The 14,756-nt window shown below is 32.5% G+C and overlaps 1 protein-coding gene across 6 annotated transcripts in view; it reads left to right on the top strand.

The window, feature by feature from the left end:
• The window catches only part of LOC139525570 (WD repeat-containing protein 7-like), a 48,611-nt gene that overhangs the window by 21,034 nt on the left and 12,821 nt on the right, over window positions 1-14,756 (top strand). For all 6 annotated transcript variants that reach the window (XR_011664929.1, XM_071321027.1, XM_071321026.1 and 3 more), the window contains 13 exons: window positions 120-210; window positions 1,380-1,551; window positions 1,816-1,898; window positions 2,697-2,856; window positions 3,404-3,621; window positions 5,482-5,677; window positions 6,601-6,912; window positions 7,335-7,457; window positions 8,355-9,033; window positions 9,426-9,672; window positions 9,915-10,110; window positions 11,075-11,275; window positions 13,269-13,455. Coding sequence is in view for 5 of the 6 variants with exons in the window: in XM_071321027.1 (XP_071177128.1) it covers window positions 120-210; window positions 1,380-1,551; window positions 1,816-1,898; window positions 2,697-2,856; window positions 3,404-3,621; window positions 5,482-5,677; window positions 6,601-6,912; window positions 7,335-7,457; window positions 8,355-9,033; window positions 9,426-9,672; window positions 9,915-10,110; window positions 11,075-11,275; window positions 13,269-13,455 (2,865 nt within the window). In the remaining variant the exon portion in view is untranslated. The remainder of the gene's footprint in view (window positions 1-119; window positions 211-1,379; window positions 1,552-1,815; window positions 1,899-2,696; window positions 2,857-3,403; window positions 3,622-5,481; window positions 5,678-6,600; window positions 6,913-7,334; window positions 7,458-8,354; window positions 9,034-9,425; window positions 9,673-9,914; window positions 10,111-11,074; window positions 11,276-13,268; window positions 13,456-14,756) is intronic.

Here is a 14,756-nt window from a genome sequence, read left to right as displayed (position 1 = left end):
ATGTTATCTTTAATTAAGAAAGGAATTTTTTGCAATTAATAATGTATAACCCCCTACAGTACACAAGTGAAGAAATTCAATTGTTTTTGCTACAAGTTAAACAATGACATTTATTTCAGTGCTGATTCTGAGAGCCAGGAATACCATAAACACAGCTACCAGCCATCATCACCACATGCTTACTACATCCTAGATATTTACTCTGATAATGTAAGTTTGAATAAGTCAAAATCTTGAAATATAACTGTTAAAAGTATAATAATCTTCAAGGTGAGTCCTGCACTTTTCCTAAAGATATGTTCAACAGCTAGAATAGACAGACAGATTTAGTTTGAGTTTTGGTGGAGTCACTTTTACCGTTCTAGAGTTATGCCCCTTTACAAATGAAAAAAAATGCTGAAATATTTGTTTCTGTTCTTTAACTTTAGTTTGATTCTTCCAAATGTTATGAAACCTATGCACAATTCTTATTACCACAAAACACAGATAACGTTTCAATTTTTCTGGCAACAGTCATTTTTACTGTTCTAGAGAAATGCCCCTTTGCAAATAAGAAAATTACTGAATTTTTAGTTTAAGTTCTCTTACTTAAGTTTGTCTCAACTAAATGTTATTAAACCTGTAAACAATGTACAATGTTTATTACCACAAAACACAGATCAAAAACAAATTTGGGTAGTGTCACTTTTACATTTCTTGAGTTATGTCCCTCTATAATGTTATATGCAAGTAGGGGCTATATATATATGTATATATATATATACAAATCTTCTAAACATCAACCCAACAATGTTAGATCTGTAAAAAGCAAATTTTTGGTTCTTCCCTCAAAGGGATTCGAACCCATGCTACTGTGATATCGTGACACCAAATCGCCTGCACTGCAGCCGTCCCGCTAGACCACACAACCACCTGCTTTCGCTGGCCATGTGTTACCTTTCCTTGTCAGTTTTAATCTAGCGGCGTACTACAGTACATGATATTAAGGCATGAAGATGTTATTGTTACAGATCAGCTAAATTATCTATAGTAAAGGATCCTACAAATTAATGTAATATACAGTCACAGAAAATAATTATATTTATAAGTATGTCTGAGTCAGTGACAACTCTACAACAGATGTATCCATCGGATCGCCATCAATGATGGTGATACATGACTGTGTACATAATGCTTATACAAATCGTCTAAACATCAACCCAACAATGTTAGATCTGTAAATTTGCTTTCGCAAATTTTTGGTTCTTCCCTCACCGGGATTCAAACCCATGCTACTGTGATATCGTGACACCAAATCGCCTGCACTGCACTGTCCCTCTAGACCACACGACCACATATACATATATATATGTGTATAAATACATATCATTTACTTTTAGTCACCTGCTTGTTCACCTGCCATGACCTTCAACAAAGGTAAAGGAGATAAGGCTTCACCTCCATTACTGATCAGAGGTGACTCTGAAGGTCAGGTTACAATGTGGACTCTTCCCACCGTATCAGAGAGGCAGATGACCCTGGTCAGACAGGAGAGTTTTGATAGATTACCAGGTAATAATCATTACTGATTAGAAAATAGATATTATTAAGTAGAATTCTTGTGTTTGAATCTGAAAGAAATAACAGTTTTTCTGCAGACATAATTGTATTGTCAAGACAGCATTTTAAAAAATAAGTCAATTTCAGTTACTTTAAAAAAAAATAGCTATACTCACTCTTGATTCAAAATATGTTTTAAGCCTTTTCTTCATCTGTATTGTTTTGCCCATGTAATGTATACCGTAATTATTTCTTCAATTTACTCTATATTTTTAGCTTTACCACCTAAGTGTAGTAAGAGTTTAAAAGATGTATGGAAAAGTTTATATGAAACACCTCCTGGAATTATTGATGGCTTTGTAAGTAGTTAATTTAAGGATACTGGATATAAGAAGATGTGATATGAGTGCCAATGAGACAACTCCCCATCCAAGTCACAATTTGCAAAAGTGAATCATTATAGGTCAAAGTAGGGTCTTCAACAGGGAGTCTTGGCTCACACCTAACAGCAAGCTATAAAGGATCCCAAAAATGACTAGTGTAAAACGATTCAAACAGGAGAGCCAATGGTCTAATCTATATAAAAACAAGACATGAGAAAAAATTATGAACTACATCATATAATATATGTATGTATAAAATGACTTAACAGTACTGCTCAATGTCTAAAAATGAATTGTTGATTGTATTAAAATAATGTGACATAAACTTGATGGAATAACTTCCACTTTCTTTGTTGTGAATTGTTAATTTCTGTGTCATTTGGTCTCTTGTGGAGAGTTGTCTCATTGGCAATCATACCACATCTTCTTTTTTATAATTACACACAATTGTTACTTCAAATAAGTGAGTGAAAATTCAAAATTTTAAATATGGAACTGGGAAAAAATGAAGAAATTTCAAAACTAATTATTGCTTAAAAGCCACAGGAAGAAAATATAATAATCTAAAACTTATTAAAAAAATCAATAGTTTATTTGTATTCAGAAAAAAAACCATTTCTAATATCAAGTTTAACTTTGTAATCAGGGATTTTATAAAATAACTAGAAATATTTTCATTGATTTTATATAACATATATCGATATGCCATCATTAGAATGAATAAATTTGATAGCTTGTATTAGTTGTTAATATAACTTGCAATACTGTTTGCAGCATGACCATAAAGACAAGCCATTAAAGATAACTGCCACAATCTATGTTCCTTCCCAAGGTAAAGTGGCATGTGGCAGAAGTAATGGTTCTATAGTGATAGCTGTAGCCACACAAAGTATTATACTACAACTGTTGGAGGATAAGACATTGGAACATAAAGGTAGATAAGTCTGTCTGAACAATTTTAAAACCGATTTCATTCTTAAGTATTTTTTATGAAAATATGACCAAGCTATATTGCTAACTTACATATGAGCATACACATTATATGACATGTTCACAAAGGTGTGAAACACACATATATAATATGAAGGCATTCAAAATCCTCTGAAAGTGCTTTTATTTGTGGCTTTATCAATGAATCTAAATGTCCAAAGAAATCAAGACATGGAAAGATGCCTATTATCATTAGTTTAATTACATTGACAAATGACCTAGAGAATACATGGAATATTAGAAAATGCACAATGAACTTCTTCAAGGGTTCTACATAAATTGGAAATGACTATATAAATAATGATTAGAAATAGATTCAGGTTTATCTGGTACAATACTTGGAAATAACCATACCAAAGAAATTTCCCTTTTGAAATAACGTGTACCGGTAATGATTAGATTATTGTGTCTGTTATAGATATTTTATACAATTTTGTTATCAATTCATGTATGACAGCAGTAAAAGTGTATTGATAATTTGTTTTTATCAGATGTTCCACTTAAAGTACTAGACGGCCATGATGGTACAGTAACAACTCTGTTATACCCTTTCAATGAAAACACTCGGTATGAACCCCAGCACCTGTTATCTGGTGGATCTGACTTCTCTGTTATACTCTGGGACATGTTTGTGGGAACCAGACTTCATACATTTACTGTTCATGGAGGGGAGATTACTCAGCTACTTGTTCCACCAATGAACTGCAATGTAAGTAATAAAGTAAACTAGAAAACAATAAAATCTTGACATTTGATAGGAGAATCATAACTACTCTAATGCTCTGTGGCTTTCGTGGCTACAGAAATCAAATATATCCTTGAAAACGCTAAATGATACCCACGAAAATAAATAATCTGCAGTAAAATAGTTGTGGCTTTGTTTTATGATTTTTATAATGTTTAAAGAATCTGCATCATAATAGAAATAGCAATATTAATCCTTAGACTGCTGCATTCATTTCTATACCCCTTATTGCTATTTGTCCGCCATTACTGGATATCACACAGGTTCCGGTAAAATTTTGACGTCATAAAACAAAATATCTGACGCCACAATGCAAAAGTGATTGTTGTATGCATCAAAAGTTCAAGCTGCCAGGTCAGCCGGGATTAGCGATTAGGTGTATTGCTGAATAAAATTTTAATCACTGATGAAATAAACATGTTCACTTACAATTTCTTTGTAAATATTGAATATTCATCAATAAAAGTTATATAAAAAAGTATTGTTAGATTCTGCATTTTTATTTATTTTATTTTTGTGTGAGTCTCTGGTCATTTTTTACCTGTACAGGTGCAAATAGAGGTAAACAAAGGTAAATTTTGTTTTCATGTTTTATTAACAAATCCATCAATGTAAAAACTAACTTTACGAAAGTAAACATGACTTCAGAATTGAACCAATATAGTTCAAAATCTCTTTTAAGAACTAGTTTCATTGTGATTATCAAAAGAAAAAAGTTTCTTCTCGGACCAACGGCCTTTTTTATGCAACTATTTTCCAATATTTTCCTCTGACTTTCACTGCGCCAACGTTTACTTCCATGTACAAATATATTTATACGACAAGTTCATTGTTATAGCTTTCATCAATAAAAAATCTTGACAATCTTAAAGTTTGGATCTATCGATGTCAGTGATCATTTGAATGGGGCAATGATAAACATCGCAGATCCTGTTTCATGTCATCCATTTCGAACAAGGTCTGGGGAATCCCTATGGTTCTCGCTTTCTTCTGTTTGCAGTTTTGCTAGAATGTTTCTATTTCCATCTATTATATCTTCTGTTCTCATCCAAATCCTTTAAATTGGCCACTGTTGTTAAATCGTTATCATTGAAATACATTTGTACTTCTGAACGTGATGGCCTTTACTCCAAATGATATCCGCCATTTTGTCACTTTTTTCATCAAAAATTTTCACTTTTGGTTTTATTGCTCAAACCTGATCAACCTGATCAAACCTGTCAAGAGACACTCGAAAGAACGCAGATTTTTAACCAATCAGAATCCATACAAGTTGAAACTGCCGCAATCTCATGAATATTGACTCCACCCATTCCATGGTAACTGTGTAAACAAACGAGTTACAAAAATAACTATAGTCGCGTGTAGCAGTAGCGGACTGCTTTATCGGAACGACAATAGTTGTGTGTAGCAGTCTAAGGGTTAAAAAGACCAGACTACTAAAACATGGCAGCAGTATAATTTGGGTTTCATAATTTTACAATCTTTTTAAAAAAGTTTAAATTAAGTATCAACAATTCTAATAACATAAACATTGGATATGAAGAGTCATTTCTATTAGTGATTTGTGAAACACTTACTCATTACAATCGGTTAAGAGCTCTATAGAGCCCACGTTTACTGTGTTAATTTGTACGTATCATTGACAGAGTACCTTGAGAAAATATACATATGAAATGGTATTCCTCTGGTGGTGTCTGTCATGTAAGTCATTGTATCATGTTATTTCAAAATTATCTTTGATGGGAATTATTTTTTTAAATGTTAAGAAGGGCTAGTTTGTAATTCTGATTTACCTTAAATATTTACCTGATTTCCTTTCAGCAAAGAATTTTAACATCAATCTGTTCAGTTGGAAGTGACCACACAGTAGCTTTGTTAAGTTTGAAAGAGAGGAAGTGCATTATGTTAGCAGGGCGCCATCTATTTCCTGTTCAGACAATAAAATGGAGACCTCTTGATGATTTCATGGTTGTCAGCTGTTCAGATGGAACTGTTTACGTTTGGCAGATGGAAACTGGTATATTTTTTTTCATTTTTACACTACGAGAAGGTTTTTTTTCAGGTTATTAAGAAAAATTGTCTCCTGTTGAACGTAATTTTCTTTTGCATTAGTATTTTCTTTATATTGAAATTACATACCTGCCAACTGAACTATTTGTCGGAGATTTCCCCCATGGAGGTTCTCTATTAGAAATTTTGAAAGAGCAATTTTGTCAACAATTTAAAACAAAACAATCAATTTTATAGGATTGTAAAAGTATGAAGAAGCAAATAAACAACATTAAACAAATAAAGAGGCCTCTTTACAGCTGATTCCATTTAGTGTGTAGCAAAAGGTAGTATCTTTGGGTTGCTTGTTAGCTGAACTGTGAAGTCATTCTTAGGTCAGGTATACTACCTTCCTTTCAAACTACCATAGTCCATTAGACATATCGATTGGTTTTCTGTTGGACTAGTCTATTCTTAAAGTAGGGTAGTTTACGTAACCTAACAATGACTCCACGGTTCAGCTAACAAGCAAGCTAACCAAAGATATTACCTGTGGGTCCACACTCAATGGAATCCGCTGTAAAGGTTTTGTAAATCTATGCTAGCCATCTTTCAAGTAAAAACAAAAAAACAAGAAGATTTTGAAATTATGATTGGTATTGAATCAAAACAAGATTGGGCTGATTCATACACTGTACCAGGTTAGGGGAGTATATTCAAAACACAAAAATCTTGAAATCAAAGTGTAATATGTTTATCATATCCTATGTAAACATAGAGCTACTGCAGATGCATTATTTTTCGTTGGATATCAATTTTCATGGAATTCAAATTTTCTTAATATCCTCGAAAATTTGTACCAACGAAAATAAATGAAAATGAAATAAAAGATCATGTCAATCAGGAAAAGATTGATACAAAATAATAACTTGAAAAACTTGTATTTTCAAGGCCATTTAGACAGAGTAGTCCATGGTATAACTGCTGAGGATATACTGAGTAACTGTGATGAGAATGCAATGCCTGTTGATGGACTTGTTAATCCTAACATAACATTATCACAAGCCTTGAAACGTAGAAATCTGGCCACGTTTAAAAATCTGGCTCAGCAAAAACTACAGACTCCTGGAAGTATTATACAGAACCAACGACCTGACCAGGTTGTCAAACCTCAGAATTATGCCATGTATATACAAGGTGTTAGAACTAACACTAGAGACCCTGATGCTCACATTATCTACTTTGATACAGAAGCATTGATTGGTAGGTAGTTAGTTTAGTTCTTATTATTGCAAAAGTACTTTCACTGTTTGAATCTGATTTTAATGGGTTGCAGGCAAACATTGATTTGTGGATTTCAAAATTGTGATTTTAGAAAGGTAGAACTGTCTATCAAGAGTTATGGGACTTGAACCATAAATTTAAAGCAATTTTTATATGACTATGGATATCTCCTTGAAGTTTTTCTCCATGTGCATTTTTTTTAATTAAATGCCTTTCACAACATTTCATTTATGATTGCAATTTTCGTATGCATACAACAGGGTGTATCTTGTGTCCCAGGCTTTATGTGCCTTAATGCTCATTCTACTTTCCTGATACAAACTAAATTAAGGTAATTACGGTATTTATAGCTATGGAGTTAAAAAAAAGACGTTACATTCATATTTTGTTTTGAATTTTAGTACAACTATTAACTGATGAGTATGCTATGATGTCACCTGGAGAGTTAGAAGCCAAGGGATTTATTTTACCTTCCTATGAAATACCTGGATCAGAATTCTCAGATGCACAAGCTAAAATATTAGGTAACAATGTTTATTATATGGCAAAATTATAAATTGATAAACAAAGTTAGTTCTGCTTCTAGCAGATTTTCATTACTTTTGCCTTGGTTTTTTATTAACTGCCTAAAGCGCTAATACAGTATTTTGATTATTTAATTTTAGTACAAGCTAAAATATTAGGTAACAATATTAATTATAATGCACAATTTAATAATCACAAGTAATGTCTTAAAAATGCTGTTCCTTTGTATTAAATAAGTTACATTAATATTTTATAAAGTCTAGGATTAATGAATGATTGTACATGGTGGACAATCTGCCAATGATAATTGTAATCTACAATATTTGGGCCAGGTTTTAATTTCCCTGATTTCAATGCGTAACGTTTTCATGAGGTGTTAAATTTGTCAATCAAGCAATTTATATGCCCAACATATCAATTAATTTCATCACAGCAGATACTTTATTGATAGCAAAATAAATGAAAATAACTCCTGTGATTTAATTTTACTCTGTTTACAGTATTAAAGACAAGTCCATCAATTATAGACTAGACTGACAAAGTAAAGCTGCATTTATATGTGTTAACTCTATTATTATGGTTTGAGTGAGGATGGAATTACAACCTAAAATACTGTCTTGAATTAAAATGCAATAAATCTGTTGCAGAACCTGATAAGTGCAGAAAAGCTGAATAAAACCTGATAAGTCTGTTACCATTCTACACTGTGAAATATCTTTAGTTATTTAGTTTGGCTTCTAGTAGCTTTTGAAAACTTAGTTGATTGTAAATTTTATAGGTATTATTCATTTGGATTATTCATATTGATTATAAAATATGATGTTTAGTTCAAAGATTGTTTGCTTATCAGATGATTGAAGTCTTTGATAATAAATGTGTTAATTTTACCCATATAGGTATGCTAACAAAGATTAAAGATAAAGCTGATTCTTTGGGTCAGAAGATCCAGTCCAAGGCTGAGGGAGCTGGTTTCTCACCTGTACATAGTGATGTCCAAGCCTCACCTGTCAAAGGTAGAAAGAAGGAGAAACGTGTGGTGGTCACTGATGTCAATAACCTAACATTAGAGATAGCTAGACTGTTTATGTCCAGTCTTCATGCTTGGGGACTAGACCCAGATCTTGATAAGCTTTGTATGAACAAATTAGGGCTGATTAAGCCAAAAGTCCCATTATCTTTTGGTCTTATATCTAGAAATGGACATATGTGTTTAATGCTTCCTGCATGGCATAGACGTCTTCTACAGGAAGTGAAATCAAGTGATTCAGAAGTTAAGTTACCGCAGGCCACCTCAGACAAACCTACATTATTGTCACAGATTGAAACTACGTCAGGAATGTATTCTGATAGTGATCAGGAAGGTGAAGGTTCACCAGGTTCAAAATCTAAAATAAAAAGATCCACAGCTGAAGCCCTTCAAGAAGAGTTACGGGCCTTTTCTACAAAGTCAAGATGGCAGATATCTAGTGGTGTTACTACACAACATTTGCTGAGTGTAATATCTACTGCTAATACATTAATGAGTATGACAAACTCTGCCTTTATCAATAGGAGATTGAAATCATCAAGACCCAGGTAGGCCATAAATGTAACGGAAACTGGTCACTGGTTGTTTGAAAATGACTATTCTTCATGTGCAATATTGGTCTTTGTTTACAACAAATTTCTCTTTTTCGAAATTTATGAATCTAAGTTGAAATAACATAAATAAAGGTGTTTTTAAATGGTTCATTTTTATTAAAAAAAATTTATAGCTTTTAAACATTTGAAGAGTTCTGGCAATTCACCTTATACAATGTATCAAGATATTGCCCATCTTTTTTATTGTTATTTATTTTTTTGGTTATCTATGATTTTTTAATAAATCAATTTGACTGCCAATATTTCAAAGAATAACATTGGTTTTAAATCATTTATGATTTCTTTGGCTGCTTGCAACTGGCTGTAATCTTATATTTCTTTTTCAGACGCAGGTCTAGTAAGAGTTTTGCTGCCCCTCAACCACCACATTTAGTAGAGGGTGGGGACAGTTCTGAAGGGGGGAGTGAGGATGAGACTGATGGACAGATGTTACACCAGGCACAGATAAAACAAGGGTGGAGTCTGCTGGCTGCTTTACATTGTGTTCTCCTACCAGAAATGGTTGGCTCTGAAAATATAAAATCACCTCAGCTGGAGATGTTGGCTCGCAGATGGCAGGACAGATGTCTTGAGGTAAGTTTAGATTGATGACAAGAAGAAATAAACTACATGTATTAAATAAATAGGTACTGTTAACCAACTTAAATTTGTAATTATTTTATTTCCACTAGTTTCACAGTCAGAAAAATTACAAGAAAATAAATCTTTGTGAACTTCGTTGATTCATCTTTATTCTTCGGACTTTAATAGGTGAACCAAGAATTTGGATGATGAACAAAGCACTATATAGCTTGACATATTATTATTTAACACAGATAAGAGAAGCAGCTCAAGCCCTGCTGTTAGCAGAGTTAAGAAGAATTGGTCCAGCAGGTCGTAAGGCAATAGTAGATGAGTGGTCACCATACCTTCCAACCTATGTAGATCCTAACCTTAGTCTGATGAATGCTGAGACTCAGAAAGGAGGGGAGGAGGATGATGAAGATGACAACATGGATCCCATGGTTTCAGGTGTGTAGAGTTATCCCCCATGGTTTAAGGTGTGTAGAGTTATCTCCCATGGTTTCAGGTGTGTAGAGTTATCTCCCATGTCTTTTTGTTTCTTAAAATATATTTCCATGATTTCAAAACATATTAGACATTAGCTCTGACATTGCTAGTTAAATCAAGAGTCAAAGGTCAGATCAAATTCATTGAAAGCGCGAACAAAATGTTTATATTTTGGTACTGATACATTGATTGATTTAACATACTACTAAATAATCAAAATTACTTTTGTTTGCGATCAGTCAAACCTAGAAACCTTTGGAGTGAGGCATATTATTGAAAAAAGGAAAGAAGACTATTCCTGTTTCAAAATTCCAATAGGGAACATATTTTACATTACTGCAGTAACAATAAACTGTTACAGATATGAAAATGGTTTTCCCATTGAAAGGTTGGTGTTTTTTCCGGGGACTCCGAATTCCTCCACCAATAAAAACTGGCCGCCACAAAATAGCCCAAAAGTGGTGCTTAAAAGTGGCGTTAAAAATACATAAAATAAATTAATAAATAAATGAAAGTAGTTTATTTACTACAATCATAAAAAAAGAATAGATGTTACTTTGATATCTCTGTTAAAGGATACAAATTTACCAAGACAGACTATCCATACCAGTGTTGTCTGTTATTGTTTGTATATATATTTCTTTGAGGAGTCGAGTCTTGATGGCTGGTGTTTTATGTTTTGTTGTTCAATGTATTTGCTGATTCCTGAAGGAAGCCAGCTACAGCTATAGTTATCTTAGGAGTTATTGGTGCCTCTTTATTCCTCACTTAACTATTCCTCTAAATCCATTACAGATATTCCTTTACATAAAGGGTCATCGTATTCCTTTGAGAGTAGAAGGAAGCAAGCTACAGCTATAATCATGTTAGGAGTTATTGGTGCCTCTTTATTCCTCACTTAACTATTCCTCTAATTCCATTACAGATTCTCCTTTACATAGAGGGTCATCTTATTCTTTTGAGAGTAGAAGGAAGCAAGCTACAGCTATAGTGATGCTAGGAGTGATCGGTGCTGAGTTTGGACATGAAATAGAACCTAACAGAAGGAAGGTCGAGGTCACCAAGAAATCCAAGAAAGAACAGGAAGGCTTCACTCTGTCTAATTACTCTCTGTCAAGACATACTAGTAAGTAATGGTTCAATGTATCAATGGCTTCACTCTGTCTAATTACTCTCTGTCAAGACATACTAGTAAGTAATGGTTCAATGTATCAATGGCTTCACTCTGTCTAATTACTCTCTGTCAAGACATACTAGTAAGTTATGGTTCAATGTATCAATGGCTTCACTCTGTCTAATTACTCTCTGTCAAGACATACTAGTAAGTAATGGTTCAATGTATCAATGGCTTCACTCTGTCTAATTACTCTCTGTCAAGACATACTAGTAAGTAATGATTCAATGTCTAATTACTCTCTGTCAAGACATACTAGTAAGTAATGATTCAATGTCTAATTACTCTCTGTCAAGACATACTAGTAAGTAATGATTCAATGTCTAATTACTCTCTGTCAAGACATACAAGTAAGTTATGGTTCAATGTCTAATTACTCTCTGTCAAGACATACTAGTAAGTAATGGTTCAATGTCTAATTACTCTCTGTCAAGACATACTAGTAAGTAATGGTTCAATGTATCAATGGCTTCACTCTGTCTAATTACTCTCTGTCAAGACATACTAGTAAGTTATGGTTCAATGTATCAATGGCTTCACTCTGTCTAATTACTCTCTGTCAAGACATACTAGTAAGTAAGTGTGCAATGTAGTGAAGCAATAATATATATTACCATCTTATTGTCTTAAAAAGTTTTTTAAAATGACAAAAATAAATACTGTAAATTCAGATATTATTGCGATGTTTTTATTATTGTGAAAAAAGTCACAGGGTTTTAAACTTGCATTTTGAAACTTTTCATATGAATTGAAACAGGATTTTTCTCAATATCTGATTTTAGTCTAAAAAGACGGAAACGCAAAAATAAATGCATGCAATAGTTTTTGAATTTATGGTAGTGTACTGATATAACATGCTGGTGTCTTTTGTTGTTTGTTTCTTGTTCAATTTCAATTTATATGTTTTGCTATGCATCCATTAATATGATAATATCCAATTTTCAGGTTTTTATCTAATGATTGATAACTTGACTGACAGTGACAATAAATATAATGCTAGTACATGTATGTAAAATAATCCCAAACCTTAGATTTTGTAGATATTATTGTTATATGCATTCCCATATAATCCAGTGGTGCAGATAGCTGAATGTTTAAAGATCTATGATATTCACATTATATGGCAGGGTACAAATACATTTGTAAATATGGAACACCTACTTTTCTCCTGATTTAATTTTAAGATCAAGCCTCTTTAGTTTTTTAGCCGAGTTGCAACAAAGCCAAACTCAGCTTATAATATGATGAATGTCATCGTGGATTTCTTGATGTCAATATTTCAGTTTTAGAACAAAAATATTTTAGCAATAAACAATATCTTTACCAGACTTGGTTTGATAATGGCCCATTGGGTGATGACGAACCCTATTAATAAAAGATTAAGGGGTTATAGATTACAGCTACAGCAGTTATCGATAAACTGGGATATATCATTTGAAACGTATGACCTATATTCACAAAGCTTAGCTTAGGAAAACACCTTTGAAAGAAGAAAACCACTGTATATTTCAGGTCAGTAGATCGAAGGTCATGGTTGCAATACTATTTGCCCTTTGTGAACATAAATTGTTAGCAAACTTTACAGTCTTTTTCACGCAACTCGGCTTATGCACCAATGGTGCTTCTGGAATTCTTATACTTTCTAAATAATTCAAATTGGTTCAAGTTTGTATCATTCTTAATCCTTGTTGAATAAAGAATATAAAAAGACACTATATAACTTTTTTTTTCAATTCAATGTAAATTGTGGTGAAAAATAATTTGATGAAATTGAACTAATAATGGATTCCATTTTTTTTCATATAACTTTGATAATATACAAATTTATCTCCCCTTATGAATGAATGCTTCTTACAATAAGTAATACTGACTAAATGTTATGTCTTATATTGAATTAATATTAGAACCAAACTTTTTTTTAATTTTTCATGGTGTGTATTTTCAGGTAAAGCATTAACATTTTTACTACAACAGCCACCAAGTCGTAAGTTACCTGCCCACACACCTATCAGAAGAGCTGCCATAGATTTGATTGGTCGAGGATTCACAGTGTGGGAGCCATATTTAGATGTGTCTGCAGTACTGTTGGGTCTACTTGAGCTTTGTGTGGATTCGGATAGGCTTGTTCCAAGGTATTTTGTATACACATTTTTAAAGACAATAATAATTTATGATTTTTTGGTTTTTATAATTTTATTTTAACTCTGTTTGAAGGTCCTTGATTTAGAGTAAATTACCTTTTATTCACTTCTATGCACATTTCAGGGCTGTATATATTTTTTAAGCAATGTAGTTACACTTTACCAAAACCTGAATGAATATATTTTTTTTTCTGAGATCATAATTTGATATGAAGAATACTTCCTATTATGTTTACCTAAATTAAAATAAATTGTAACATATATTTTAGAAAGCTTTAGAATGAAATTCTGTAAACAATATGATAAATTATACAAAGCAGTAATATGGAAGACTCATGTACTAAGAAATATTAAAATTTCTTTATTGTATGTAATATTGAAAAAATACTCTCACTCAATGATGCCAAATTTAAATGTTCATAATTCAGTCATCTGTCTCTTGAATTTATTATATCTTTATTTTATACTAATCAAACCTATCCCATACCTATAGATTGTTTTTTATACACAAAATAGTACTTCACAAACAACAAAACTTTTTAAATGTAAGACCTTTTATTTCAAAATCAAGAGCATTTTCAAAAATTTAAGTTAAACGTTCATTTTTATACGACCGCAAAATTTGAAAAAATTTTCGTCGTATATTGCTATCACGTTGGCGTCGTCGTCTGCGTCGTCGTCGTCCGAATACTTTTAGTTTTCGCACTCTAACTTTAGTAAAAGTGAATAGAAATCTATGAAATTTTAACACAAGGTTTATGACCACAAAAGGAAGGTTGGGATTGATTTTGGGAGTTTTAGTCCCAACATTTTAGGAATTAGGGGCCAAAAAGGGCCCAAATAAGCATTTTCTTGGTTTTTCGCACTATAACTTTAGTTTAAGTAAATAGAAATCTATGAAATTTTGACATAAGGTTTATGACCACAAAAGAAAGGTTGGGATTGATTTTGGGAGTTTTGGTCCCAACAGTTTAGGAATAAAGGGCCCAAAGGGTCCAGATTTAAACTTTGTTTGATTTTATCAAAAATTGAATAATTGGGGTTCTTTGATATGCCGAATCTAACTGTGTATGTAGATTCTTAATTTTTGGTCCCGTTTTCAAATTGGTCTACATTAAGGTCCAAAGGGTCCAAAATTAAACTTAGTTTGATTTTAACAAAAATTGAATCCTTGGGGTTCTTTGATATGCTGAATCTAAAAATGTACTTAGATTTTTTATTATTGGCCCAGTTTTCAAGTTGGTCCAAATCAGGGTCCAAAATTAAACTTTGTTTGCTTTCATCAAAAATTG

This window comes from Mytilus edulis, chromosome 5, assembly GCF_963676685.1.
Source record: "Mytilus edulis chromosome 5, xbMytEdul2.2, whole genome shotgun sequence".
In the NCBI taxonomy this organism is placed as follows: domain Eukaryota; kingdom Metazoa; phylum Mollusca; class Bivalvia; order Mytilida; family Mytilidae; genus Mytilus; species Mytilus edulis.
Note: the sequence above shows the minus strand (reverse complement) of the source record. Positions and strands in the feature narration are given on the sequence as shown.